Here is a 27,227-nt window from a genome sequence, read left to right on the forward strand (position 1 = left end):
ATGAAGGAACGGCGATATATTTCCAAGTCGGGATGGTGTGTGACTTGGAGGGGAACGTGCAGGTGGTGGTGTTCCCATGTGCCTGTTGCTCTTGTCCTTCTAGGTGGTAGAGGTCGCGGGTTTGGGAGGTGCCTTCGAAGAAGCCTTGGCGAGTTGCTGCAGTGAATCCTGTGGATGGTGCACACTGCAGCCAAAGTGCGCCAGTGGTGAAGGGAGTGAATGTTTAGGGTGGTGGATGGGGTGCCAATCAAGCGGGCTGCTTTGTCCTGGATGGTGTCGAGCTTCTTGAGTGTTGTTGGAGCTGCAATCATCCAGGCAAGTGGAGAGTATTCCATCACACTCCTGACTTGTGCCTTGTAGATGGTGGAAAGGCTTTAGGGGGTCAGGAGGTGAGTCACTCGCCGCAGAATACCCAGCCTCTGACCTGCCCTTGTAGCCACAGTATTTATATGGCTGGTCCAGTTAAGTTTCTGGTCAATGGTGACCCCCAGGATGTTGATGGTGGGGGATTCGGTGATGGTAATGCCGTTGAATGTGAAGGGGAGGTGGTTAGACACTCTCTTGTTAGAGATGGTCATTGCCTGGCATTTGTCTGGCGCAAATGTTACTTGCCACTTATCAGCCCAAGCCTGGATGTTGTCCAGGTCTTGCTGCATGCGGGCTCGGACTGCTTCATTATTTGAGGGGTTGCGAATGGAACTGAACACTATGCAATCATCAGTGAATATCCCCGTTTCTGACCTTATGATGGAGGGAAGGTCATTGATGAAGCAGCTGAAGATGGTTGGGCCAAGGACACTGCCATGAGGAACTCCTGCAGCAATGTCCTGGGGCTGAGATGATTGGCCTCCAACAACCACTACCATCTTCCTTTGTGCTGGTATGACTCCAGCCATTGGAGAGTTTTCCCCCTGGTTCCCATTGACTTCAATGTGATTATACTTGTCTATTAGCAACCCTTCCTGTTGTACTTTTATTGATCAACAATCTCAATCTTGAAATCTTTGCTATTCAATTTGCTGATGAGCTATTTTTTTTTAAATTGCTCCTACCTCCAAAAAGTATTGGAAGAGAAAAGAAAAAGAAAGAAAGAAAAGAGAAAAGGCAGAGACAGAAACAGGCATTTATATAGTCCCTTTAAATAGGACAGCTTGGTCGAAAAGATGGATTTTCAGAATTTGTGGCAAAGGAGCAAATCCAGAAAAAACAAAGTAAAGAGCTTAATACTTTCAAAAGAAAATAGGGTAAAGGTTTCAGCAGATATGGTAGATTAGTTAAGAAAAAAGTCAAATTAAAGATGAAATATTAGAGTGTGAGAAAGAGGAGAAAGGAGAATGAGGGGGTAAAGTTGAGCAGAAACATTTTTTTATTTCTAAACATTTAAAAAAGAAAATAATTTTCTTTTCGGAGTACATGATTATTATACAAATAAAGGTAGTCCTGGCATCTGAGTAGCTTTACAGCTGTCATGTTAGTGTTTGTTTCAGCGTCGCATCAGCGTAAGTGGAAAACTCAAAGTCTGACTGCCTCAAGAAAATGGTAATGGGTTCACGACCATCTCTGCTAATGGTATCTCTCGGTGATTGGGTTCAAAAGCACCTTTTTGAAATATTCCCTAATAAGCTCAACAGCACGAAAGATAGATGAATCAATTGATCGATCATCCGCTTCTAATCAACATTCATATTCATTAGTAGCACAGAATTTTTTTTTTTCCATCTTGCTCATTTTCTCCTTTCCAGAAGGCATTGACTCCTTGCTCAGAAATAATTCCACGAGCACCATGGCTCACTGCTACTTGCCCCAAGTGGCAGCTATTCAGGCACCAGCCTCAACAGTAAATGCCAATAGGATATTTGACCCTGGGTCCTCCACAGCCAAAGCCCAATCCTCTCCTTGTCAGACCTCCCATGATACTGGGGTAGCTAATTTCCCCATCCTAACCCAGAGGCACTGCAGTAATTGTGATATTACTACCACTGTTCAGGCGGAAATCAGCTAACTCAGCACAGAACCAGAATGGAACATGGTCCTTCCTGATTTGTGTACCTCAGCCATTCACTTCCAGAGTACTGGAAAAGAAAGTAAAATAGTTAAATCTCCACAACAACAAAAATGTCAAAGTGAAGGACCAATAAGTTTAGCTCAGTTTCTGATGACCTGTTTTTGAAAAAATGCAATATTGTATACAGATGAAATGCTGATGGCAAAGTAAAAATGCAGGCTACTGCCAACAAATAATTTACAGCATTCTTTGTTGAAGGCAGTTGGGCAGTATGGTGATTAGGTTTACCTCACCCAAAGTAATTCTAGTTTGTCAAAAAAGTAGTTTTAACAGAATGGCTACATTTATACTTAAATACTCAGTAAATTCAACTGTATAATTTGCAAAATTATACAGCAGAGTTTGGGGGCAAAATTCAGATAGCATGGCAAGATGCAAACACCCTAAAATCTTCCTGTAACAAAATATTATCATGCATTCTCTTTCTCCCCTCTCCCATAAAGTTTTAAAGATATATACAGTCTATAGCCAAACTAAGATCCTTACGTGGGTCACAAGCTAAACTGCATCAAAACGAAGACTGGGATGTTTCAAAGGGGGTTGGCCTGAAGAGTCATTTTATCCAATTAAAGATTCCAAAGTCTCAAATAATGCTGCAGCAAAAGGATACAATTTTTCTGAAGTTTTATTGTCACTTCTGCACAGGCCCATTCAATAAAAAGTCTGGTTTTAGAGTAACTTAGAAGTAGGATAGGGTCAACCATAACAAAAAGTAATGGACTCCCAAAATGGCTGAGTGTCCAAATGTCTGATAAGCCATGGGACCAAGATGGTCTCAGGCCTGACCCCTGGTGTGCACTGAGTTAGTTGATCTCAAAGTTGATCTCAAACAAGTCAACAGTAGGAACATGACTCAGCACCTTCAACCTTTGGGGCAGGAGTTAAAAAAAAAGATGGCTGGAGTTCCCATTCCTGATCACTATCCAGTGAATGCTGCTGGAGAGTACAGGAGTATTTGGATATTGGACACAAACAAGATCAAGGCTGTCTGCGACTCCTGTCGTCGTCAAAAAAATGATTATGAACCAAGAGAGTGAGAATGGGGAATAAAGGAAGAATATTATGGAAAGGTACTTGAACCTATGGACTAGCACGCCAGCAGAAGTCAGCACCTTCAGGAGAGGAGGCATGAGATTACATAGAAAAAAAAACTGGATTCTGTGATTGTGGCTGCATATTTTTTTTAAAAACAAACATTTTTTCTGGACCAAAGCCCCAAGAAGGACCCTGTGGATTGGCTAAAACATGGCTCATAGCCACTGTTATTTGGTGTTCCTCCTCCCACAAATCGTTATGTTTTGCAAATATACAAAACTATTTTCAGAGATCCTGCTAAGTGTTATTTATTAAGTGAGGGAGCTCAACGCACATTGCACTTAACGTGTCGGTTTATCAGCGAGCCGTATGAAAATGTAATCTACTGTAATTGTAGAAATTTAAACAGGGCACAATACAGATGAATCCTATTCTCCAGGACTAGATTGTTAATAAATATATAGCTAACAATAAAGATGACCTACAGTACAATTCGCATATTGCTTCTTTAATTCATCCACGGCCAAATCATCCATCTCTAGGTCACTTGACTAGAAACAATACTTTACCCTCCACAGGATTTGGGTCAGCGCCGAACAAAATCCCACTGAATGCCATGATGAACCTACTCATTGGCCGTTGTCAGGACTCATTAATGGACAGCTACAGACCGAGGATCAAATGCATCCTGTATGCGACAGCTGATCCGCTGTGGATTATTCACATAATTTAATGGCCATACGCAGCATGGGGTACAGCTGTCATGCATGAGAAGAAGAATCTGTTTTAGAAAGCCAACCCAAATTAAAATATACATAAAATATTAATATCGATGAACACAGCAGCATTAAAAAGGGCTACAGGGAAGGAGGATCAGTCCATTTTGAGCATTTGCTTTGCAGGTTTATTGTCACATAACAAAAAAAAAGGCAAACACAATGTAAAACAAAGCCCAGATGCAAATCAGTATTCTCTATTGTCTCTATTAAAAGAGCGCTCGTTTATTTTTTTTTTAAACTTCTACTGCACAACATTCCACTACCTACAAAACTCAGAGGAACATAAAATTGAGCTCTGCGTGTACTTTGCTTGTTTTTAAATATGCATTTATCACAATGCACATAATACAGTCGAATCTGTATTTTGCCAATCTTTACCTGACTTTGAAATGTGCTGCCCAAAATAGGAACCTTAGCAATTTCTGTGCAAGGGATCCACTGGTCAAGATGAAAGTCAGACAAGTCAACATTTCTTCTCCACACCCACTCCAATCCCTTCCCCCAGGCATGCACCCATATATAGAGCTATATACAAAGCACTGGACACTGCAGCCCAGAATTTCCTGGAAACTTTACACTCTCGTTTCATGCAAAACGGTGTACTGCCAATTTTTGCCATCAAAGATCATGGAAATTCAGGCATTTGTGACTTGCACTCATTTTTATGCCTTGTCTGATTTTTCTCAATCTTTTATGCTGATTCAGTGAAACCTCTGCCAAAACTCTCTGCCACTCATTAACACAGCTGCACCACATGCAAAAGTGCAGCTCATGCGAATTTCCTGAATTCACGCCAGTTCTAAATGTACTGTAAATTTACGCCTAAAATTTTAGGTGCAGCAGGACCTAGTCATATTTCTGGTGTTTTGTGGGTTTTTTTATTTCTTCTAACTGAATCCGAAAATTCTGTACCTTTGAATCTTTGCCATCTTTATGGCACCAGAATGATTTTCATTAAAAATTGAAAAACTTCCACAAATACATTTTCTTAAACATTCCATGCCTAATAGAAGAAAAGTACTGAAAGTATAACTGGTACAACACACTCCTCACAGCAACACATTCAGATTACGAACACATTCAAAAATTGATAAATGATGGTTTTGATGGCTTTTAACTTCAATTTTCATGCACATAGAGGGTCTTGAAGAAGGATTATGGCCTAAGTACGACGCTTTCCTTGGGCCCCGATTATTTATGCTGAATTCCATTTATTTTACGCAGTTTTTACGATCTGGTGTATGCTAATGAGATTCTCAGGAAATTTTGGTGTAAGTCGCTGACGGGATTATCAACGTAAATCTTGGTATAAATCTTGGCGTCATTTCTCGTTACACCATTTTAGGAAATTCCGGGCCTGTATATTTAAAATTCCTAGAAAGTGTAGCAGTTTCCGTAACAACCCAAGTGGCGGATCAAATCAGATTAGCTGCTAAATAGTTATTTTAGCTCCGCACATCGAATCCTACCTAATACAAACTATTATTATAACTAGGCCTGATTTTTTGGTTTCAATTTTTCCCCCCAAATCCAGATGAAAACAATAAAAGAGTGAAATCAGCCACCAGCAAATACTTTTCGGACCAAAATAAAACAAGGTTTGTAATCAGAAAACGTAGGTTCATTTGAGGGGACAAAATACTTTAAGTAACTAATAAACAGTTACAACTATCATCAAAGGTTGGCACTGAAAGGGCATCGTTGGCTACATCTTCCTCCCTTGTAGAGCCTTGTCTACACATGATTCAGGTGAAAATGTGCTTTACATTAATGCTGCACATCAATACGGACAGAAGCTGAAGTGTTTCCTGCATCTGGGAAAGCAGCTGCACGCATCACACCACAACTGCAGTATGCTGATGCTAATGTTTCCAGGATTCATCAGGTGGAACCCTAATTTTGGAATTAATCAGAGAGGTGGGGGCATAGACATCAGGTTTAATCCCAAAACCATAGGCCTAATTATTACCCTCAATAGATTTATTGCAATCAATTATGGATGAGGTAAAGGACGACGGTTTTCCTTCCGTATTTTTTTAAACTAGTTATCACTGTCCTCTATCAACAATCTAACATCTAGGATGTTTTTAAAGTTGTATAAAGCCTATTCTAAAATCTTATGCAAGTTTTCCCGCTTTAAATGAGTACCAACATGATCACCTTGGAGATAATTAGGATGCCCGGCATTACTGGCCTGGATTCTCAGTGTTCTTTCCCAAGATACCGCCTTACCATTTAAAAACAAATATCTACACACACATGGAATTTTTTATTGTTTTCAAATGTCAAGACTCAATTATGGCAGCAGGCCTCAACATAAATCTCATTCTGAGTTAAAGGCAAGAGGGCAGAGTTGTAACTTTTTTTTGTGTGAAAATTCAATTAATTCAATAAGTAAATTAGTGTGAGCAGAGTTAAACCCTTTTGTCTAAACAAAAAGTTGGCACTAGTATGAACATAGTACTTTGTTTCCATTACTAAGCCTAAAAACACACAGTATACTGGCCAATATTCCATTTCCCAATGACAAATGGCAAATTATTTCTCTACATACCTGCAGCAACATGAGTTATTAATCCTGCAGTACAAACATTATCATGCATCAACACCAGGTCGACCAGATGTTGAAGTCTACTTTTATATCTGATATCCCAAAGCTGATTTTATTAAATAGATAGACTGCTGTCCTAACCTAATCAAGATGTTCAGATGACAATGACAAACCATTTGAATTGCATCATCAGAACTGGTTACGATGTTTTTAACGTAGGAACAGGAGTAGGCCGTTAGGCCTGCTCCGCCATTCAATTAGATCATGGCTGATCTGCACCTCAACTGCATTTTCCCACCTTTGCTCCATATCCCGATACCCTTACCTAACAAAAATCTATCTAGCTCAGTCTTGAAAGCTCCAATTGTCCCAGCATTCACAGCCTTTTGGGGAGAGTGTCCAAATCTCTACTGCCCTGTGTGTGAAAAAGTGATTCTTGATTTCTCTCTTGAATGGCCGAGCTCTAATTTTAAGATTATGTCCCCTTGTTCTTTATTCCCCCACCAGAGGAAATAGTTTCTCCATAACTATCATATCAAATCCTTTTAACATTTTAAACATGTCAATCAGATCACCCCTCAATCTCCTATACTCAAGGGAATACAAGTTTATGTAACCTGTCCTCATAATTTAACCCTCGAAGCCCCAGTGACCACTCCCAGGTATCCATTGTGCTCAAGACAAATTGAGTTTATGGGGCATTGTACAAATAGAGTAATTTGTTCATGTGAAGCCGAAAAGAGCTCCACTTTCAAACTGCACTTATAAATTTGTTTAAAGTGGATACCAAAATACATTAAAAAATAAACACTGCATCAGCTAGACTATGAAACAGAAAAAAAATCAACCGTCATTACAACCTCTCAGTTAATAGTTTGAAGAGGAAGAACGATTGCATTAGCGGCATTACATTGTTTCTTGAAAATTAAAAATACTAAGTTGGTACTCCCCAGTAGCGCACTGCGTGATGTGGTACTGAGTCACACAGACAAGGAACATGCCAAGTTTGATCCCTAGTCTGTGGTGAATTAGCACCTATCTGGGCTGTGACTGGGTGCAACAACTGTCCTCGGTGTCCCCAGGCTTGGAGGAAAGAGGGGTTTGGAAATAGCAGCCAGGGTTCCCACTCCTTGTGGCTAACCACTGACCCCTGCTGGAAATGCATGTGTGGACAGATTTGGATTTGGCTGAAATTCCCCACCACCAACACAGTCAAATAGTCTGCTGATATTCACTTTCTAGGTTCACGTGAACAATGGCAATCACCACAAGATGTATTTTTTTTAAAGCTTCCCTAGTTATTGCTTAAATTGATTTTATTTAAAAAATGACAAAGCATTTTACTTCAACATCAGACTTATAAATATCATGCCTCGTGCCACATTGTAGGAGAAAAGTTTTTTTTTTAAAAAAGACAAAGCACTTTTATTACATCCTAGGGACATTAGGACAAAAGACACTTTTTTACATGTGCAAAACATTTGCCCAGTTAAAACCGATTGATATCTTCTTTATGTGAACATTACGGACGCTAAGCAGCACTATCCCGAAACAGAACAATTTTGTTCTAGTCAAACTGAATCCTTTTGACTATTCCATTTACCTAAATGGGATCCAGTTTGAATGATGCCACTTGATCCCATCTCCATTGTCTGTTCAATCCTACCTCCAGCTGCAAGTTTGATTTGATTTCCCAGTTTTTATTTCTTCTCCTTCCCCCACACTTTGCATTTTTACGCAATTACAATGCAATGATGCATCGCAGAGACTTTTCTGAGTTTAAATGACCTTTTCTGTTCTTCTACAGCCCTCATTCTTAAAACAAAAGCAGCTATTTTTTCGCAATGTATTGCTACTTTATGTTTACTGAATAATTCTTCTCCCAAAATATCAAGTTGTCACCTCCCCTCACTCCCTCACCCTTTGCATAAATGGTACATCACCTCATTTGCTGTGTGACCGGTCATGCTCAGAAATCATCCATATCTGGACATGAAAACACAGGCACAGCAAATGGATCTTTATATTAAGAGCTACACTGTTCACCACAGTGTATCATGATCAAGAAAATTTATCCAGCACAGGGGTTTTCTTCAATGATGTTACATCATTTTGCACCACATGAAGTTAGTCTGCTGGTGTCTGCCATTTTCACTTGGATAGATGTTAAATGATTGTAATAAGACATTGAATACTATTTGCCATTTTAACCACAATATAAACCAAACATATTTGGGCATGGTATCTATTCAATGGGTTGATCATACATACACTCTGATGAAGGATCCCACCAAGAATATCTTCCACTTCCAAATGTATTTCCAAAATTTTATGTCTTTATATCAAACACTCACAACTAGAGTCATTCAACTAAGCCCTGTCTAACATATTGTATCCAACATGTGTCTTGCGCATATTCTAGTAATTTGTGTCATAATTATACTTTCCAGATAGAAGACTGGGACAGGCATACCGGATGTTTACCATTAGATGATGAAACTGTAGAGGTCATCTACAGAAGTTTAAAAAGTACTGTCAGGACCCTTCCAGCACTTCAATACAAAATAAATTAGAGCAAACCCAGTAGGCCCTTTAAAACATTTGCTTTATATCAAATATGAACAAAAAATTCAACGATCAAAAATTGCATGCAACTAATACTTTTTTTATTTTGTGTTGTAAGCAACAGTAAAATCTTTGAAAAGAGCACTGGTCATTAGTATTTTATTGCAATTTGATTAAATTTACAGTAATTATTTTACTCAACATTAATTAGGTGCATCAACATTACCTGCAATATGGAAACATTTCATTTAAACTGCAACATATTCAGTATAACAAACATCTTCACTGTAATAAAATGCAGTGGATGACCCTATATAAGGGTCTTATTTTGTATATTTGCAAATTTACTCCAGATAATATTAGGAATTTATGAGTCAAAGTTTTCAAAATACTGAACTTAAGCACACACAGCTTTTGCTGGCTTGCATCTTCCCTCTTTCAAATTTATTTTACGGATTATGTTTTACATTGTTTTTTAAGTCAACATTTCTCTCTTCTCACACCCTCCCCCATACTAAATCATTACTGTCATTATGGGTAGCATCCTTTCCCTACTAAACTCCTCAAGGAGACTCTTGCAGCATTAAGATCCTTTAGTATCAGAAAATCTTTTCAGCTTTCAACATTTTTTTGCTTCCACATAAATACCTCCAAAATAGTCTTGCTCAAATTTACAAGCCTGAGATTAATTTCTGTTTTAAACATAAATAACCAGAATAGTGTACGTGTGTATATATTGTCTTCAAATGAATCCAACTGAACTTTCATTCCGATGCAGAAGTGCAATGCCTCAAAATTGGAATACTTTATTTCCAACTGTTTAATGCTTTAAATTTTTCATAATTTGATCAATTTTCTGCATGTTCAGACTTACTGAATAGTCAGTATAATTATTGCATTTCATTGCAGCAAATATAAAAATGAGCCAGGTTGCAGAAATTTAACCCGCAAGATAGTACTTTCTCTGACTGAGAAGGTGTCTCATAAAACTATTCTCACAAAACCTGTACGATAAAAAGATCATCTTTGGAGGGTATTATTCTATCTCAGAAACTCACATTTTGTACAGGAAAGGGTGCTGCAACATTCTTCTTCAGAGTGGGCACCCTGAGCTAGAACTCAGCACAGATCTAACCACTAGCCTGGAGAAAAACCTCCGTAACAGTATAAATGTAAACACCCTATACTGTTTTTATCCACAGTACAATTTATGTTTTTAAAAAATACCAAACCATAAAAGACTATCTAAAACATTATTTGCATTCATATAATTAGTACTGAAGTATTTACGAATTGAAATTTTGTTTACACCAAGCCGGCTCCTTTGATGACTCAACAGGGTCACTCAGTAAGTAACTGTGCCATGCAGATCAGAAAGCTCCCAGGTTTAATCTCAGGTTTGCAAAGAGTTAGCTGAACTCAGCCTGGGCACCAAAAGGAACACTACAATCAGCTCCTGTACCTCTGGGTTAGGGAAGGGAAAAGTCACCTACGGTCCCCACTTCTGATTGCTGTTCAGTGATCCCTACTAGATATGTGTGGACAGTGAGGCCTGGCTGTGACCTCCTCCCCACCTAGAGTCAAATGGTTTGCCAATTCCCATTGTCAAGACTAATGCATGGCCACTCGGATGAGATACTGGAGAGCAAGCAGTTTCTGAGGAACCGCACAACTGCAAGAAGTAAATGTTCTCGAGAAAGGAGAAAGAAGAAATCTGGTGTGAAAAAAAAGTTATTCTTGTAATGAATTTTTAAAATGTACATCTAACAGACTAGAAGCAAAAAAAATCCAAATCAATTCACTCCACTTTAATAGGCTACTGTCATTTTAGACCCATCTATAGGAAATAAATAAAAAAGAAAAATCCGAAAGGCATTTGCTGAATCATTAGCTTTTAATATTGCATTAGTAAATAGTTTAGTTTAAAAATAATTGATATAACCAAAACAACCCATGAGATCTGGTGCACATTCATTGCAAATTTTAAAAAAGGAAAAAATATTTTTTCTCCCATTATTTCCAGTACCCTTCTGAGAAATAAACAAAGCAAGTTGTCATTTCATCATTAAAAATCAAGCGATTCTGATAAACATTGCAAATGAAGTCTTTTGCTGTTCTGCACGCTTCTTTATTCGTGTTTTGGAGAGAAAGATCTTTCCTAAATTTGAGGATTACTTGCAAATTATAATCTAATAGGAAAATAAAGTCCATAAAGCAGTGTCATCTAGAGGGGATTGAACCATTGATGCAGCTTGTTATTGCAAATGTGGGAATTTGTATTAAAATTGTGTAATAGTTTCAGAATCAACAATGAGTTACTTTATAATCATATTTCCAATAGAATAAAGCCTTAGTAAAGAAGTGTTCAAGTGTGGGATTTTTGTAATAATTCCATACGTAGTTGATAAACCACAATATTTTTTTTAAATTGAAACTATGAACTGCTTCCCGGAAAAAAAATGCCTACTTGTCATATTTGGTGTATTAATAGAATAATTTCACGCAACCTCCAAACCACATTCCTCTGCTTGTTTGTATTTGAAAATATATCATTCATACATATACACACACACAAACAAATGCCCCTTGGATTATATACGTACAGACCTCTGGTCACAAACTCAAACACTAAAAAAAAATCTAAGCTTTAAATGTTGCCTCCTAAACCTTTGCAAAGCGATAGGCGCAGCCTTGAGAACGATTTACCCGATACCCAAGTAATCCATACTTTTATCAATCTACTTTTAAAAGCTGGCCAGCCTGGAACTTCGGTGGCAAACATCCAAGTTGCGAAGTCGCCTACCTTCACGGAAGAACACGAACCGATTCAATACAGTCAAGATAGCAGAGTCCATTGGCGGAGCTTCAGCGACAGACTCTGCGACTCGGGACTGAATCTCAAACAGAAGTGGCGATTGATGGCAAGAAGAAAACAAACATAAACGATTGCCCTTTAGAGCTCTCTTTCATCTAGTCCCTGCTTTCTGATTCAATATATTAATAATTAAAAAGTCAGGACACTGTATAAGTATAAACTTGCATGAATTGTTCAAATCACGTTGTTTCACCTCAAGATTCAGACATCATCATTAGGACCTTTGCTAAGACCGTTTAAATGCAAACGCAATGAATTAAGAAACGTCTTACAGGACATTTTTTTAATATGTAAAGATGCAAAGAAGTTTAATGGCAAAGTTCTTACAAATGACCCCGTACAGCTTAACAAGGCCGTAATGTAGTTTTAAATAATTACATTTTTGATAAAGCACATGAATAAGGGAAAATGATTAAGTCAAACCCGGCAATTAGAGCAAAATAAGAACATCCACAGAGCCTTGGGTGATGTGTCATCTCAGGATATACATACCCATTTGACTCGGTTCACTACTGTCTGTGGGAATCAGGAGAGAAAGATGAAAAAAAATTCAAGGGCAAATCGCTTTTTGAACATGCAAGTATATTACTGGGAAACGCATCAAAACAATCAAAATACGACAAGCTGATCGGTTAGTAATTATATCAAATACAAACAAATCAAGTTGTCTGTGAAACAAACGAGAAACGATGGTCAGTCCCTTTTATTTTACCACTCTTTCCCTTCACCACCCCCCACCCCTTTCCCTTGGCACCACTACAGAGAGAGACGATCCTTATTATGGAAATTGACTGGCTCCCTTTCTCTCCCATTTCCTTTTATCCCTGGTTTCGCTTTCTCGTTGCTGGTCATTTCCAGAAAATAAAAGTCGAAACGTTACCTCTCTCCAAACGTCAGTATACTTTAAAGTCGTGCCTACCAGCGTTGTTCCCCATCCAAAATGTACTGTCACCATTTGAACTTGTTCCTGTTTGGGGTTTAAATCCTAGAATGGCATCCCACCCCCCCTCCCCCTCCAGTCAAGAGCGTTCCTGACAGGCAACTCGCAGCGTTATCCCTTCTGACAGCTCAATACAATTAAAAACACTGCCGATTATGTTTTTTTGTTTTCGTGAGAGAAAACAGCGAGCTGTAATTTTTGCTTTCTCATCAAAGCTGTGATCCAAACAGGCAAAAATAAATATGTCAATTACCTTATCTAAATTGCAACACACACCTTTCCCTGGGACCACAGCGTCGCTTTTATTTAATTCCCCGCCCTCTGCTAACCCTAAATCAACACCCACCCACCCCTCAAAACCACTCTTCCCACGATTTAAAAAAAACAAATCGACATCTACAAAGGCTATAAATACATCCATTTGTGGCATCAAACGTCGGGCTATTTCGTCTAATTTTCTTCTTCAACTAAGCCAAGCTGAAAAGATATTTCATACAGCAAAACTATTCAAATGGTCGGAGGTAAAGTAGTATTTGTTTTACAGATAGTTGAAAAACATTCTGCACAGTGGGAAAGAAGGCAATTCAAACGGAAGTGTCACTGGACCGAATCCATTTTTGTGGTGATTGTGTAAATTATTTTTTTTTCCCTCTTTATTTAATCTCACTCACCTACTTGAAGAACATTTTCCACACAACCGCTCTCCAGCAGTTTAATACCTCTCCTGAACGGGAGCCTATTATCATCGTCCCCGGGCACGGTTGCGCCTCCTGCCGCGGCGGCTGCCGTCTCCTCGGGAGAGTAGTAGTTAAAGGACGAGTACATACAGATCTCCCTCTCGTTCCTCGGGAAAGACCAGTAAACAATTCGTCTTTGGACGGGCTCGGGGATGCGGGAAAAACGTTCCTCCACTTGCTGAAAGGGCCACTTCTCCGCCACCATTTTAGCGCTGGCATCCAGGAGAGACTCCGGATTGTGGGTTCTCCCGGTCAGTGCAGGTTTCTGGGACGATCTGGAAACAGGGAAGGGCCTGGAACAGAGACGCTTTGCGGTCGGCTGAGCTCTCTCCTCCGCCATGCTGCTCCACACTGTAAAGAGAAAAGTATCCACCGCGCAGCCCGCACCGCTACAATGTTGCCTTTTTTTTTTCACAGCATTCGAAACCGCCACACATCCACACTCACACTCAACACAGCGCAACCAAACCTAACAACACCACCCAGCGCCCGCCCCACCCTCACGCCCATTGGTCACAGCTGACTAGCCCAACCGCACCACCGTCTCCATTGGTGGAAACGGACGTCAGTCAGAAAGAATGACGGCCAGCACGTTAGCGTGGTCTCGCAAAAGAAGCAGCCGGAGAGGCGTTTGGGCTTCGATTGGTCGCGCATGATGTCAATCACGGTCTCGTCACAATGAAGGAATTTTGCGACACGAAGATTCGGCCTTCTATGCCATATAAGGAGCGCGTGCCTGAATACGGAGCGAGTGTCACGCGGGGCGAGGTCACGCCGCACAACGAGCCGATAAAGGGAGAGCCTCTGGCTCAAGCCCAGTCTGGGATTCGTGACAGGACGAGGGCAGGGAAATCCTGGCTTTTGCAGGGTCCTGGTGCTTGCCTGGCTCTATTCAAGGTTTAATAATAACAGTGCTAATTAATTGTCCGTTAAATAATTCCCCAGCTTTCTTTTTTAATAGCATTTACAATTCCAAACTGAGCTAACATTTTACAAAGTCATATCGTAAAGCAGTTTAATTTTCGAGCACACCACTTTCGGTGTGTCCCAATACGGAGTGACTATTGACAATAACTAAATTCGTCCATTGCAATTTGTCTCTGCTTTTCTGGGTATTTGCTTATAAAGAAATGTTTTTCCCCCCACATGCAAAGTTACAGATTTTAATGTTTCATATTGTGGCAGGAACTGTTTTAAATCAACTTTAATTGGAAAGGGTGCAGGCTGTCTTTTAATTTTGGGAGGCTGTGTTTCAATCTAGTCATACTTTTGTTCTGTGCCCTCAGTGGTGCTAAACTTTTGAATATTCTCCACAATTTCTAGTAGCCCTGAGAAATTCCCCCACCCAATGACTTACATTTATACAGCGCCTTTCACGTACAAAAAAAGCCCCTAGTACATCACGAATAGGCGTAAGAAAAAGGGACGTCTGGCCAGGAAGGGAGAGACTGCGATGCGTGATTGAAAGCTTTGTTCGAAAAGATGGGTCCAGGAGTTTTTAAAAGTGGAAAAGCAAATAGATTTAGGAAAAGGCTTCCAAATGAGTCAGGTCGAGGCAACTGAAAACTCTGCTGCCAATGATGGAGTGAAGGGGGGGGGGTGGGGGGATTGCACAGAAGCTTTTAGAAGGGGACATAAAACTGGATGAGATTGCAGAGATTGTGTGGGGAATGAAGGAATTTATAGACAAAGATAAAAATATTGTTTTTGATTTATTGACAGATTGGTGTAGTCAGTGAGGACAAAGATAATGGGCGAGCAGGTCTTAGTTCAGGATAGGATACGTGAGGTAGAGATTTGGACAAGTTGGAGTTCATGGAGAATGGAAGATTAGCAAGGATTAGAGGTGACAAAGCCATGGGTGAGGTTTCAGTGCTGAGAAATAACATTGAAGGGGGCTAATATTGCACAGACAGAAGTGAGTGATCTTGCTAATGGATAGGATGTGGTCAGGTTTAGCCTCAGAATGTAGCCATTGAATGGGATGGAATCAGTGGCAAAGATTCAGAGTTTGTGCCAGAGACTGATGACAATGGCTTCAGTCTTCTGACGTTGAGCTGGAATAACTTGTGACTTGTCCAAGACTTGATGTCAGACAAGCAAATTGACAGCATGGTGCAGTCAAGGGAAGTGATGGAGAGGTAGAGATGGATATCATCAAGGCACATGTGAAAGCTGACCTCCATGCTTGCAGATGATGTCACCAAGGGGCAGCTGTAAATAGGAGGGGGCTAATGATAGATCCTTCCTGGGCATTGGAGGCAATGGTGGTGGGGAAGGAAGTGAAGCAATTGCTGGAGATGTGCTGGCTGATTTGGATAGGCAGGAATAGTCCCATGGAGATGGATAATGGAGGAGGATGATGTGTTCAACCATATCTAGTGTAGATTCATAATGCAGGAAGGCTTTAAATTGCTCCACATGATCCCTTGACCTTCTCAAATAAACAAAGATGATTGTTCCTGGAAGAAATTTAAAAAGCTAATAGATTGTTATTCACATACAGCCAGTGTATCTCTAGCAATGGCTCCTCCTCCCACCCCTGTAATGTCACCTCTGGAATGCCCACAGATTCTATCCTTGGCACTATCCTCTTCCTCACCTACATGCTGCCCCTCAGCGATATCATCTGCAGGCACACAGTTAGCTTTCACATGTATGCTGTTGACAACAACTTCTCCTCTCTTGAGCCTATGACCACTCCTGTGATGTCACATTCCCTATCTGACCTTGTGGATGAGCCATAATTCCTCCAACCTAACATTGGGAAGACTGAATGCATTGTTTTCAGCGCGTGCTGTAAACTTCACTCCCTTACCACTGATTGCATCCCTTTCCGAGCCAATCATTCAGATTGAACAAGGTTGTGCAGCACCCTGATGTCCTTTTTCACCCCAGGCTGATCTATAAATGCCATATCATACCCAGCACCAAGATTACCTATTTCCACCTGTGCAACATTACCTGACTCTGCTCCTCCCTCAGTCCCAAACCAGTGAAACCTTATGCTTTTGTCATCTCTAGACTTAATTATTCCAATGCCCTCCTTTTTGGTCTCCCATCCTCCATGAACTCCTCCAAAATGCAGTCACCCATATCCTGTCCTTGCTGACCTACACAGACTCCCTGTCCTCCAACATATTAAACTTAGATTCCCCATCCTTGTTTTCATGGTCTTGGTGCATCTTACGTTTGCAACCTCCCCTGTGCTCTTCAGTCCTCTAACTAGAGCCTTATGTGCATCTTTTGGATGTCATATATGGCTCAGTGGTAGCACTTGCCACTTAGACAGAAAGTTGTGAGTTCAAGCCTCACTCCAGAGTCTGAGCTCATAGGCTGACACTTCAGTGCAGAATTGAGGGAGTGCTGCACTATCAGAGGTGCTGTTAAACCGAGGCATCGTCTGCCCTCTGAGGTGGACATGAAAAAATCCTGTGGCACTATTCAAAGAAGAGCAGGGAAGTTCTCCTGCTGTCCTAGCCAACATTTAATTTTGTATCCTCAGACTTGAATCGAATTAAGTTTGTCTTGTGTGGAGCATAAAGACTGGCATAGACCTGTCGTGCGGAATGGCCTGTTTCTGTGCTGGAAAATTCTATGTAAATTAGAAACCGAATGAATCCAATTCTAAATGCCAATTTGAGTGTAACTCAGGAACAAATTAAATGGCCTGCTCAGCTCTTCAATGCCATTGTCAGTGTTATTCTGTGATCAGTTAATAGGAAGTGGTATTTTTGCAATGAGGGTCTGATACTCAATGTTGTTCTTACTCATCAAGTGCTCTGGTGTGGACAGGCAATTTCAGACTTTGAGAATCAATACTTTTAATAAAAAAAGTGAACTTACCATCAGTATCTTTTAAAAGGCAAAACTTTTTTTGCCGTTTTCTCCTCTTCTTAACCTACTAACTAGGGTGTGGATGACCCAAGTGTTCTTGACTTCCCTGTTCCTTTTGCTGAGTGGCTGTTATTCATGTATAAGTCTAGGTAGTGAGTGTTGACAAGCTATTGCTTATTGGGGTACCACACCTGAGCCTGATACTGTCTTCACCTGATGTCTGCATACAGTTAAGAATCATTGATTATCTACCAGAAGTAGGAACTCTAGGAGGTTGTTTCACTCTTTTTCTAGTCCAGGGGCATTGCAGCCAACTGTAGTGCCTCCAGTTTCATGAATAGTTTGTCTAAACATTAGGGAAAATGACCCCTCCAATTGCCTCACTTGGTAAAATCAATATGTAATTAAATCCAGTTTAATCTCGGGCTGTGCTGAATTAATTTAGGTGGGATAATACACAATTATCCTCAGTACCCCTAGACTAAGGAGGAATTAGCCACGGTTCCTGCTCCCGATCGTTCTCCAGTGACCCTGCTGAAAAGTACATATGTGTGGGCATCGGGTAAAACAGTATCAGGCATGGTTATAATGCCCCCCACACCCTCGCCGATGATAAAATAAAGACGATCAGAAATAGGATGCCACATTGTCAGTGATTTATTGAAGGGTGGTCAAAGAATGAATGCTACTCCGTTCGTGTGCGCGGTTCTTCCATAATACAACAGACTCGTGTCCTCCACAATGATGACTGTTATTCGCAAGTCTCAACTCAAGTTATTCCAGTAACTGCAATGTTGTAAACTCTTTAATTCACTGTCTAACGATACTAGGTACCTGACCCCGTTAAGGGTCAGAACGTTCCAGGTGGCGAATCTGGTAGCTCTTCTCAGGTCAGTCCTGGGACTTAACCTTATCAAAGTAGTACCATTTACGGAGGAACTTTGGATAACATTAGTCATAAACACATGTGCACCATCACTGGCCGACAATTCACACCTGTAGCTGTAGGGGTTTTAACCCTGGTGCCATTTGTAATGCGGTTCATGTTTGTTGAATACCCTTATGTGCACTTTGTCTCCTTGGGACAGGGGAGATGTAGAGGAGTATTTTTGAGGGAACACCATCTGGGAAGGGACCCAAAAATTCTTCCGCCCACTGCTGTTGATTTTTGAGGTTGTAGCTCATCCGCCTTCTCCACCGCTGGGGAACATAAATGATAAAATAGCCTGCCAATACTCACTGTCTAGGCTCGTACACGTAGAATAATTACTTGGGCAAGGTATCGGAGAGTAATGAGGGCTATACAACTGTATCCCAGTCAGAGTTGGGCAACAACATTGGCAAAATAATAGTGGAAATGACTTGGAGCGGTTACTGGTCTCAACAGTCTGGAAGAGAATTGACACAATTACAATGGTGAGATCACTGAAGCACGTTGTTGAATGACTGTATTTCCATTGATGTTTATTTAGGCTCTCTTTGGGCTCAATAACTCCGTCAATCAATGTCTCCAAATGGACTCATTGCTTTAAGAAAATTACATATAATTACACTTAAAAAAAAACTAGACAGAAAAGGGTGCTACATAAATGTTTATTTTTTGCAGCTTTATAAGCTCTAAAAGTAGATACTAGTTGTGACAGTCCCTCTTTAAGAATAGCCATGACAGAGATACTTTCACTTGGGGTGGGAGATCCCTTTTCCCCAGAATGATGTTAATTTACTCACTGATACCCTACCCAGATTTCTGGGGTGCTTTTGATCCCAATGACTAGCTATGCAGTGTCTTCTCCCTTCCTTCGCAGCTGTCATGTTGCAGTGGGATTCTGATTACTGAAGCTTTCAAATTGAGGCTCCTCCCACTATCATTGATCCATTTCAGCAACTTCAATGAGCAGAGAGTGAGACCCAAGTAAAGAGTTGTTTAAAGCTTTAATAGGTGTTAATTAGATTACAATGCCATGTGAAAAATCACATTCCTTAATCAATGCCTAGAGGACTTGGAAAGTGAGAACAGCACTTTGCTACCACATTTACATGCTCTGACATTTCACAAGAAGATTGTGACAGTTTGTTGCATTCCCACACCCCTCCACCTTTTAACACTCAACCTTGAATCTAACAAATGAGAGAGAAGACATGTGACAAAATAGGACAAATTGAAACTAAAATGCTATTACTGCCCTTTCTGGAATGCTGTATGGTTTTGACCCTAATGTTCCCCTCTTATCATCCCCTATAGGACCCACCTGTTGTATCAATCTATGACTGACTGCATATAGACCAATGTTAATGATGCTCCATGATTGGCTGACAGGAAGTGCACTTGCAGTGTGATGTAACAATGTCAGTTATTATCCCTTTGGAGAGGGGAAGGAAAAATTTGATGCCAGCCACTCTGGGTGGCTCTTATACACTTCTTAGTGGCTGATTGAAGAGCAGTCTGCCTGCCCACTTCCAGCTTCTATAAATTCCAATGCCTTTGTTCTTCTAGGTGGTAGAGGTTGTAGGTTTGGGAGGTGGTGTTGAAAAAGTCTTTTCTTATAAAATCTAATAATTAAAAAAATACAAACAACTTACATTTTATAGTGCTGCTCATGTAAAGAAAATATATAAGGGCAAGAAAGAGGTGAATGCTGAGCATGAGTCTATGGGGCCTATGTCCAGGGGCCCCATGCAAATATGGCCCCTGGTAAAATTAAGAAGTTTCATTTAAGCGTTGATTGTGCTATGATTTGATTGATTATTAATCCAGTGTGTAAACATTCTACAGGCCTATTTACCTTTCTGAAACCCAGGAAGTCAGTAAAGCTTGGCGAGAATAAGATGGTGTGCAAGACTTTGGGAGAGGACATATGCCGTAGATATTGCTGTTCCTTCATCGTCGTCGGGTAAAAATCCTGGAACTCCTAAACTAACAGCACTGTGGGAGCACCTTCACCACAGGGACTGCAGCGGTACAAGAAGGAAGCTCACCACCACCATCTCAAGGGCAACTAGGGATGGGCAATAAATGCTGGCCTTGCCAGCAACATCCATATTCCAAGAAAGCCCACCCACCCAGGCAATGAGTGGTGCATGGCTCTTGGAGAACGAAGAGTTGTTTAAAAAAATAAAATAAACTTAAATTCTATAACCACCCTTCACAGCTTTCACCCACTGTACCTTTCCAACCTCCTCCAGCCTTTTGCTCCATCTCCTGTCCTCTGACTCAGAGTCTTCTGACTCTGGCATTCTGTGTATTCCTCCACTCCACCTTCAGTGGTAGACCCTTCAGCTGTCTCAGCCCTACTCTTTGTAACTCCCTTTAGATGAGTCACAATTTTTTACACCTCTATACTGGTAAAACCAAAGTCATCCTCTTTGGCTTCCCCCTGCATTTATATGCCTCTGATCTTGTCTCCATTAGCCTCCCCAGCTGGGAGCTTAGGCTAATTCTGGACATGCAGAACCTTGATATTCTGCTCATCATCACCACCACTCCCCCATTCCTCCCAGCCTATTACACAGACTGCTTGCTTTCACTTCCATATTGTCTACCTATGCTCTTGTCTGCCTGCACTCCTACCTCTCACTTGCTGTCGCCAAAAACCACAATCCGCACCTTCATCACCTCAAGGCTTGACTTTTCTAATGCTGTCCTCACTGGCACCGCCACTTCCAGCTTCTATAAATTCCAATGTATTCAGAAATCTGCGGCATATGTCCTCTCCCAAAGTCTTGCACACCATCTTATTCTCGCCAAGCTTTACTGACTCCCTGGGTTTCAGAAAGGTAAATAGGTGGCATTGTGGACAGTGAAGAAGGTTATCTAGGATTGCAACGGGATCTTGATAAATTGGGCCAGTGGGCCGATGAATGGCAGATGGAGTTTAATTTAGATAAATGTGAGGTGATGCATTTTGGTAGATCGAATCGGGCCAGGACCTACTCCGTTAATGGTAGGGCGTTGGGGAGAGTTATAGAACAAAGAGATCTAGGAGTACAGGTTCATAGCTCCTTGAAAGTGGAGTCACAGGTGGATAGGGTGGTGAAGAAGGCATTCAGCATGCTTGGTTTCATTGGTCAGAACATTGAATACAGGAGTTGGGATGTCTTGTTGAAGTTGTACAAGACATTAGTAAGGCCACACTTGGAATACTGTGTACAGTTCTGGTCACCCTATTATAGAAAGGATATTATTAAACTAGAAAGAGTGCAGAAAAGATTTACTAGGATGCTACCGGGACTTGATGGTTTGACTTATAGGGAGAGGTTGGATAGACTGAGACTTTTTTCCCTGGAGAGTAGGAGGTTAAGGGGTGATCTTATAGAAGTCTATAAAATAATGAGGGGCATAGATAAGGTAGATAGTCAAAATCTTTTCCCAAAGGTAGGGGAGTCTATAACGAGGGGGCATAGATTTAAGGTGAGAGGGGAGAGATACAAAAGGGTCCAGAGGGGCAATTTTTTCACTCAAAGTGTGGTGAGTGTCTGGAACAAGCTGCCAGAGGCAGTAGTAGAGGCGGGTATAATTTTGTCTTTTAAAAAGCATTTGGACAGTTACATGGGTAAGATGGGTATAGAGGGATATGGGCCAAGTGCAGGCAATTGGGACTAGCTTAGTGGTATAAACTGGGCGACATGGACATGTTGGGCCGAAGGGCCTGTTTCCATGTTGTAAACTTCTATGATTCTAGGCCTGTAGAATGTTTACACACTGGATTAATAGTAAATCAAATCATAGCACAATCAACGCTTAAATGAAACTTCTTAATTTTACTGGGGCCCATATTTGCATAGGGCCCATGGGCATAGGCCCCATAGACTCATGCTCAGCGTCCACCTTTTTCTTGCTCTTATATATTTTCTTTACATGAGCAGCACTATAAAATGTAAGTTGTTTGTATTTTTTAAATTCTTTCTTGGGATATGGATGTTGCTGGCAAGGCCAGCATTTATTGCCCATCCCTAGTTGCCCTTGAGATGGTGGTGGTGAGCTTCCTTCTTGTACCGCTGCAGTCCCTGTGGTGAAGGTGCTCCCACAGTGCTGTTAGTTTAGGAGTTCCAGGATTTTTACCCGACGACGATGAAGGAACAGCAATATATGTCCAAGTCAGGATGGTGTGTGACTTGGAGGGGAACTGGGAGGTTGTGGTGTTCCCATGCATATGCTGCCTTTGTTCTTCTAGGTGGTAGAGGTTGTAGGTTTGGGAGGTGGTGTTGAAAAAGTCTTTTCTTATAAAATCTAATTGCTGGAAGTGTAGTGGTTGGCAATATTTCACTGATAGAAGGTATAAAATGCACTGTGTAAGCAGGGCTGTTGTTGCTGTTTTGCTCCAGTGGTAGAATACAGGCAGGAAGTGTACTCCCTTTCCAAACCACATTTTCTTCACAGACAAAAGAAGAGTTAATGATCCCTCATCAAAAGTGCATATATCTCCCCCTCCTTACAAACATTCAATCATTACGTGGGCTGCTGCACACACCACGGGCCATTTTATTCCCCTCTGAATAACTCCAACATGCCTGAGGGATGTTAACTGAGGCCTCTTTGACAAAACAAATCACACTCTTCAGGTAAGACCGGTCAGTGGTAAATGCTGCTTTTGTTCCTGATAACAACACAGGCATCTAATCTAATGCCAAGCATCATTGCAAAGGTTAAAATTCTTTCACAGCAAAATGATGCCTCCTCAGGCCTGAAGGACAAGGCATGATAACAATAATAGGATTTAAATTCAGGGCCTAGAATGTCATAATAAAAGATGTCTGAAACCATCCTGAATTTCTCTAATTATCCAACATTCAAAATCCGTTCAATTTTGTCCCTGTTTGAAGCTATGTGGTACAAAAGGCACCAATTTATACATGAAAACAAAGTTTTGTTTTGCTTGATTCAGGCAGTGACTTCACTGGAAAATGTTCAGTGCACAAGGATGCCTTGAGCACATTCCTGCACAGAATGTTTTACATAGCAGAAGTGAAGGAATGATAGTTCTGGCAGTGTGTCCTGAGATGGGGTTTTGAAAGTTGGACCAATCTATGATATTTCATGATACAACATGTTAAAGCCACAGTAGTGAACTCCCCAATACCTCAGTGGGGAAATATACTGAGTACTATAGCACAGAGCTATACAGACCAGGAAAATCACAAGTTATTGGTGTGTGCCAAGAGAGCACAGGTCCAGGGAGGGAGAAATGGCGAGGAGTTCTGCTCCTGATTACTATCTAGCAATCTCTGTTGAAAGCATATGTATGTCGCTGCTTGGTGAGGGCAAGATCAGGCTCAGATGAAATGTCCCAATGGTTGAATAGCCCACCATAGGAACAGGAGTAGGACATTCAGCCTCCCAAGCATGCTCCGTCATTCGATGAGATCATGACTAATCTGTATCTTAACTCCATCTACCACCAAAACTCACTTCCCAGAGAAATACATGAAAAATGGCTAATTGAAAAAGGCACTTGGTGGCTGTTGCCTTCTCAAGGAAATATAATCCAGCATTAATTGCCACCTTCAGGAGAGGAAGTGTAAAAGAAAATAGAGGGGAGAAGCAATTATCTTTTCTGTTTCAACCGCCATTGCAAACTATAATAACTAAAAATCAGGAGATAGGGGTTCAATTATAAGTTTCTGCAGGCAGGCAAGTAGTATTTGAATCCAGGGCAAGCACCAAAGCACTTTTCATCCATCCCATGCAGCTCAGACATTTCAAAGGTGGTACTTCAGCTCAAGAGAATGAAGGTCTGGTTGAAATCAGGACAGAGCATTTGTACAAATGCCAATGTACCACAGAATGGTAATCGATAGGTGCATGCAATTTCATGCTCAATGCTCAAACATTCAGGTACTGTAGTTATATCATGATGGGGTCTTACTGAGTGCAGGTCAGGTAGTTCCACACAGAGAGGTTAAACCTGAAGAAGAGCCAGTGTTGTGCACCATTAGACAATTGGTTACACAGCACCATTTGTGGAACCCTGGAAGCAGTCATCCACATGCTCCCTCTCTCGACTAGGGATGTGGGAAGGCGGTGTTGCACGGAAATGCCAGGAAGGAGAAAGGGAGGAAATTTAAAATACTTAAAAATAATCAGGGTTGGGCACTATTGTGTAACCCACCTATATATTCTGTTCTCCTGTATATCAATCATGGTACCTTGAAAATAAACAAATACACTAGACTTATCTGAGAGGGATTTATTAAAAAGTATAAAATTCTGTTTAATTCTCTAATTTTCAATTTCCCCCTTTGCTTTCTGGCCCATGCATGCAAAAAACCTTTCTTGTCAAGAGGGGTTGCAAATGATTTTCTCTTACTCTCAATCTGGTCACTAAGAGGTTTGGAGAAATTGTCCAGTGTGAACTGGACTTCAATTTTCTCATCATCTCAGTGGAGAAAGACTTGGCTTCCACTAGTCAGCTTCCCCATTGGCACAGGTCAAGGTTGGGTACAGAGGATGCTCAAATTGGGAAAAGGAAGAAAGAAAAAACTAACATTCTTAACTATCCCACTCAAATCTGCTCAACTGTGGAACTAGGATAGGCGGCGTTCCTATTAATTTTAGGACTGTCCCATAATTATCCCTTTTGCCCTGATTTCAGTTTCCTTGCCTGGAAATCAAACTATGAGCTGCATTGTATTTATATTGTTTGTGTAAGAAGATAAGGTGGGGGGGGTCTGAATTCTTGGGGTCACAAATTGGTTGCCCAGCATTTTTGTCATTGACACCCAGCTGTGAAAAAGTCTGTGGACCAGCCTGTCATTTATTTAATTAAAGGGATTGCATTTCAATGAGTGGAGAAATAAAAAACAAATACATTATCAATGTACTTTTAAATAGTTGCCTTCATATTTTTTTAATTATTCTCCAACCATATTTGCCTCCTGTTAATTGGACTTTGTGTTATTAAAAGGGGCAAAACGATCTGGCCAATTATCAAGAGTTAAGGCCGAGGACTTAATCCACAATGGTCTGTTCAATAACATTTTATGAATTATTTCTACTGTGCAATCTTCATACAGAAGCTTCTACTTCAGATTGAATTATCTACACTCATCAAAAATAATATATTTAACTCATCGTAGTTGACTTACACTCCACTACCGTGTACATGCTGCCATTGCTGTGGATAACACCATGCACTATTTTTCTTCTCCAATTTTCTATCTGTCTTTCCCTGTGAGGAAACTCAATATGTTGTCTTGGTGTCTCCAACCCAATGGGAGATCAGGAACTCTGCCACTGTTTGATAAAATACATTGGTTCACAAATGTGCAGCAAACACCAGACCACCAAATTAAATATTTCTATGTTGTCGCTATAATCATTCACCTCCCAGGGAATAAAGAACTTCTTGAAGAATTGTTGTTTTTATGATTTTGCAAACTCATCCCCTCATTATAGAACATGGAAGAGAAATTTCAGGTTAGGAGATTTGTTTCCATCCCCATTTTTGGATGGTCATACTGGACCAAAGTTTTCTGATGTACCCACTGGAGTGACAGTGCGTAACTGCTCCTGATTTCCAATCTGGAATAAGAAGCAGTGTTAAAGGCAAGTCAAAGTTTCAGAAATAATTTTTTGGAGGTCTAAATTCCTTCATAAGCTGTGGGTTATCTTCAACAGAGCAACACTCAAGACGGGTCGGATAATGGTAAAGAGAAGGACATTTTGACCTTTTTTGGTTTAATGATCCCAACCCATATTTTACATAGGATTTTATATCCATTCACCTGAATACAGATCCAAGAAACACTATAACAGCATGTGCGGATAAGCGAAATGAATTTTCATTGCTTTTACAGTTTGGCCTAATACACTGCATCTAACTGAAAATAGCAATTGATTTTTCATTGTGCACTTCATAGTTACAGGCAGGTTCAGGGAGCTCCAACACAAAGGCAGCTCTAAGTTTTATGTGATTCTATGTGAGGGGTGTTATCCTCATCTCTTTAATTTTTTATATGGCTTGGAAGGCCTCACCGCTCAGCTGTCCTTGTCTGTATATCACTGTGGCTGTTATACAGTGGTTTGAAAGGACTCACTAATAAGCCGTCCCATTCTATCTATGCATCATTATGTCTGTAATAGTGAAACCTGAAAGGTTGTTACTATAAACAACCAAATTTTCAAAATCCCATTTCAGGGACGTGCTTCGGATCCGTCATTTCTCCTGCTGTTGCTTTCCCAAACTCTTCATGAAAGATCATTTTCAATGTATGTTGTTTGTTGGTGTGCATGAAGCATTTTCCACTGAGGTTGGTCTGAATCAGAAAGAAAATTTCATTTTTGCATGTGCGTAATGTATGTTGTGCCCTGGTCAGTTTTAATCAGGGACAAAACTCGACCAATTCAGCGTACAAGACAATTAGGAAAATTCAATGATAAACCAAGGAGAAACCTGTCTTTAAAAAACACAGCCAGTTCCTACCGGCTGGCTTGTGAATGATTATGTTTTGGATATGTCCAAACTAATTTCACTTTAGAACCATTACAGAAAGTAAATATTCATCCTATCACTCTGGGCTGGATTCAGACATAGGCCCTAGAGGTAATCAATCAGTAACCTAACACACTGCACTTCCTAATGCACTATTATATTTGGTGAGATATTTTAAATAAAGGTAGAGGCCAAGTAAGGTTCCATCTAAGGCCTGCATCGTTCAGCAGCAAAACAATAGGAGCTTTTACCTTATGTAAGTGCTGTCAACTGCCAATGATGCACAGTTCTTCTGCAGTCATTGGGATTGCTCAAAGGAGGGTCCACTACCTCCTCTCCTCTAACCTTTAAACATGCTGAGCTGGTTCAGTGCTTTAATGTGCTTGCGTCATGATACCAAATTATATTGTCCCTT

General features: G+C 40.7%; 1 protein-coding gene across 1 annotated transcript in view; it reads right to left on the minus strand.

The window, feature by feature from the left end:
* zswim5 (zinc finger, SWIM-type containing 5) overlaps positions 1-13,980 on the minus strand; it is a 214,829-nt gene extending 200,849 nt beyond the window's left edge. The window contains exon 1 of the mRNA XM_067990098.1: positions 13,482-13,980. Coding sequence (XP_067846199.1) covers positions 13,482-13,887 — 406 coding nt within the window. The 5' untranslated portion in view covers positions 13,888-13,980. The remainder of the gene's footprint in view (positions 1-13,481) is intronic.
* Positions 13,981-27,227: the final 13,247 nt, after the last annotated feature.

Source organism: Heptranchias perlo, chromosome 9, assembly GCF_035084215.1.
Source record: "Heptranchias perlo isolate sHepPer1 chromosome 9, sHepPer1.hap1, whole genome shotgun sequence".
Lineage (NCBI taxonomy): Eukaryota > Metazoa > Chordata > Chondrichthyes > Hexanchiformes > Hexanchidae > Heptranchias > Heptranchias perlo.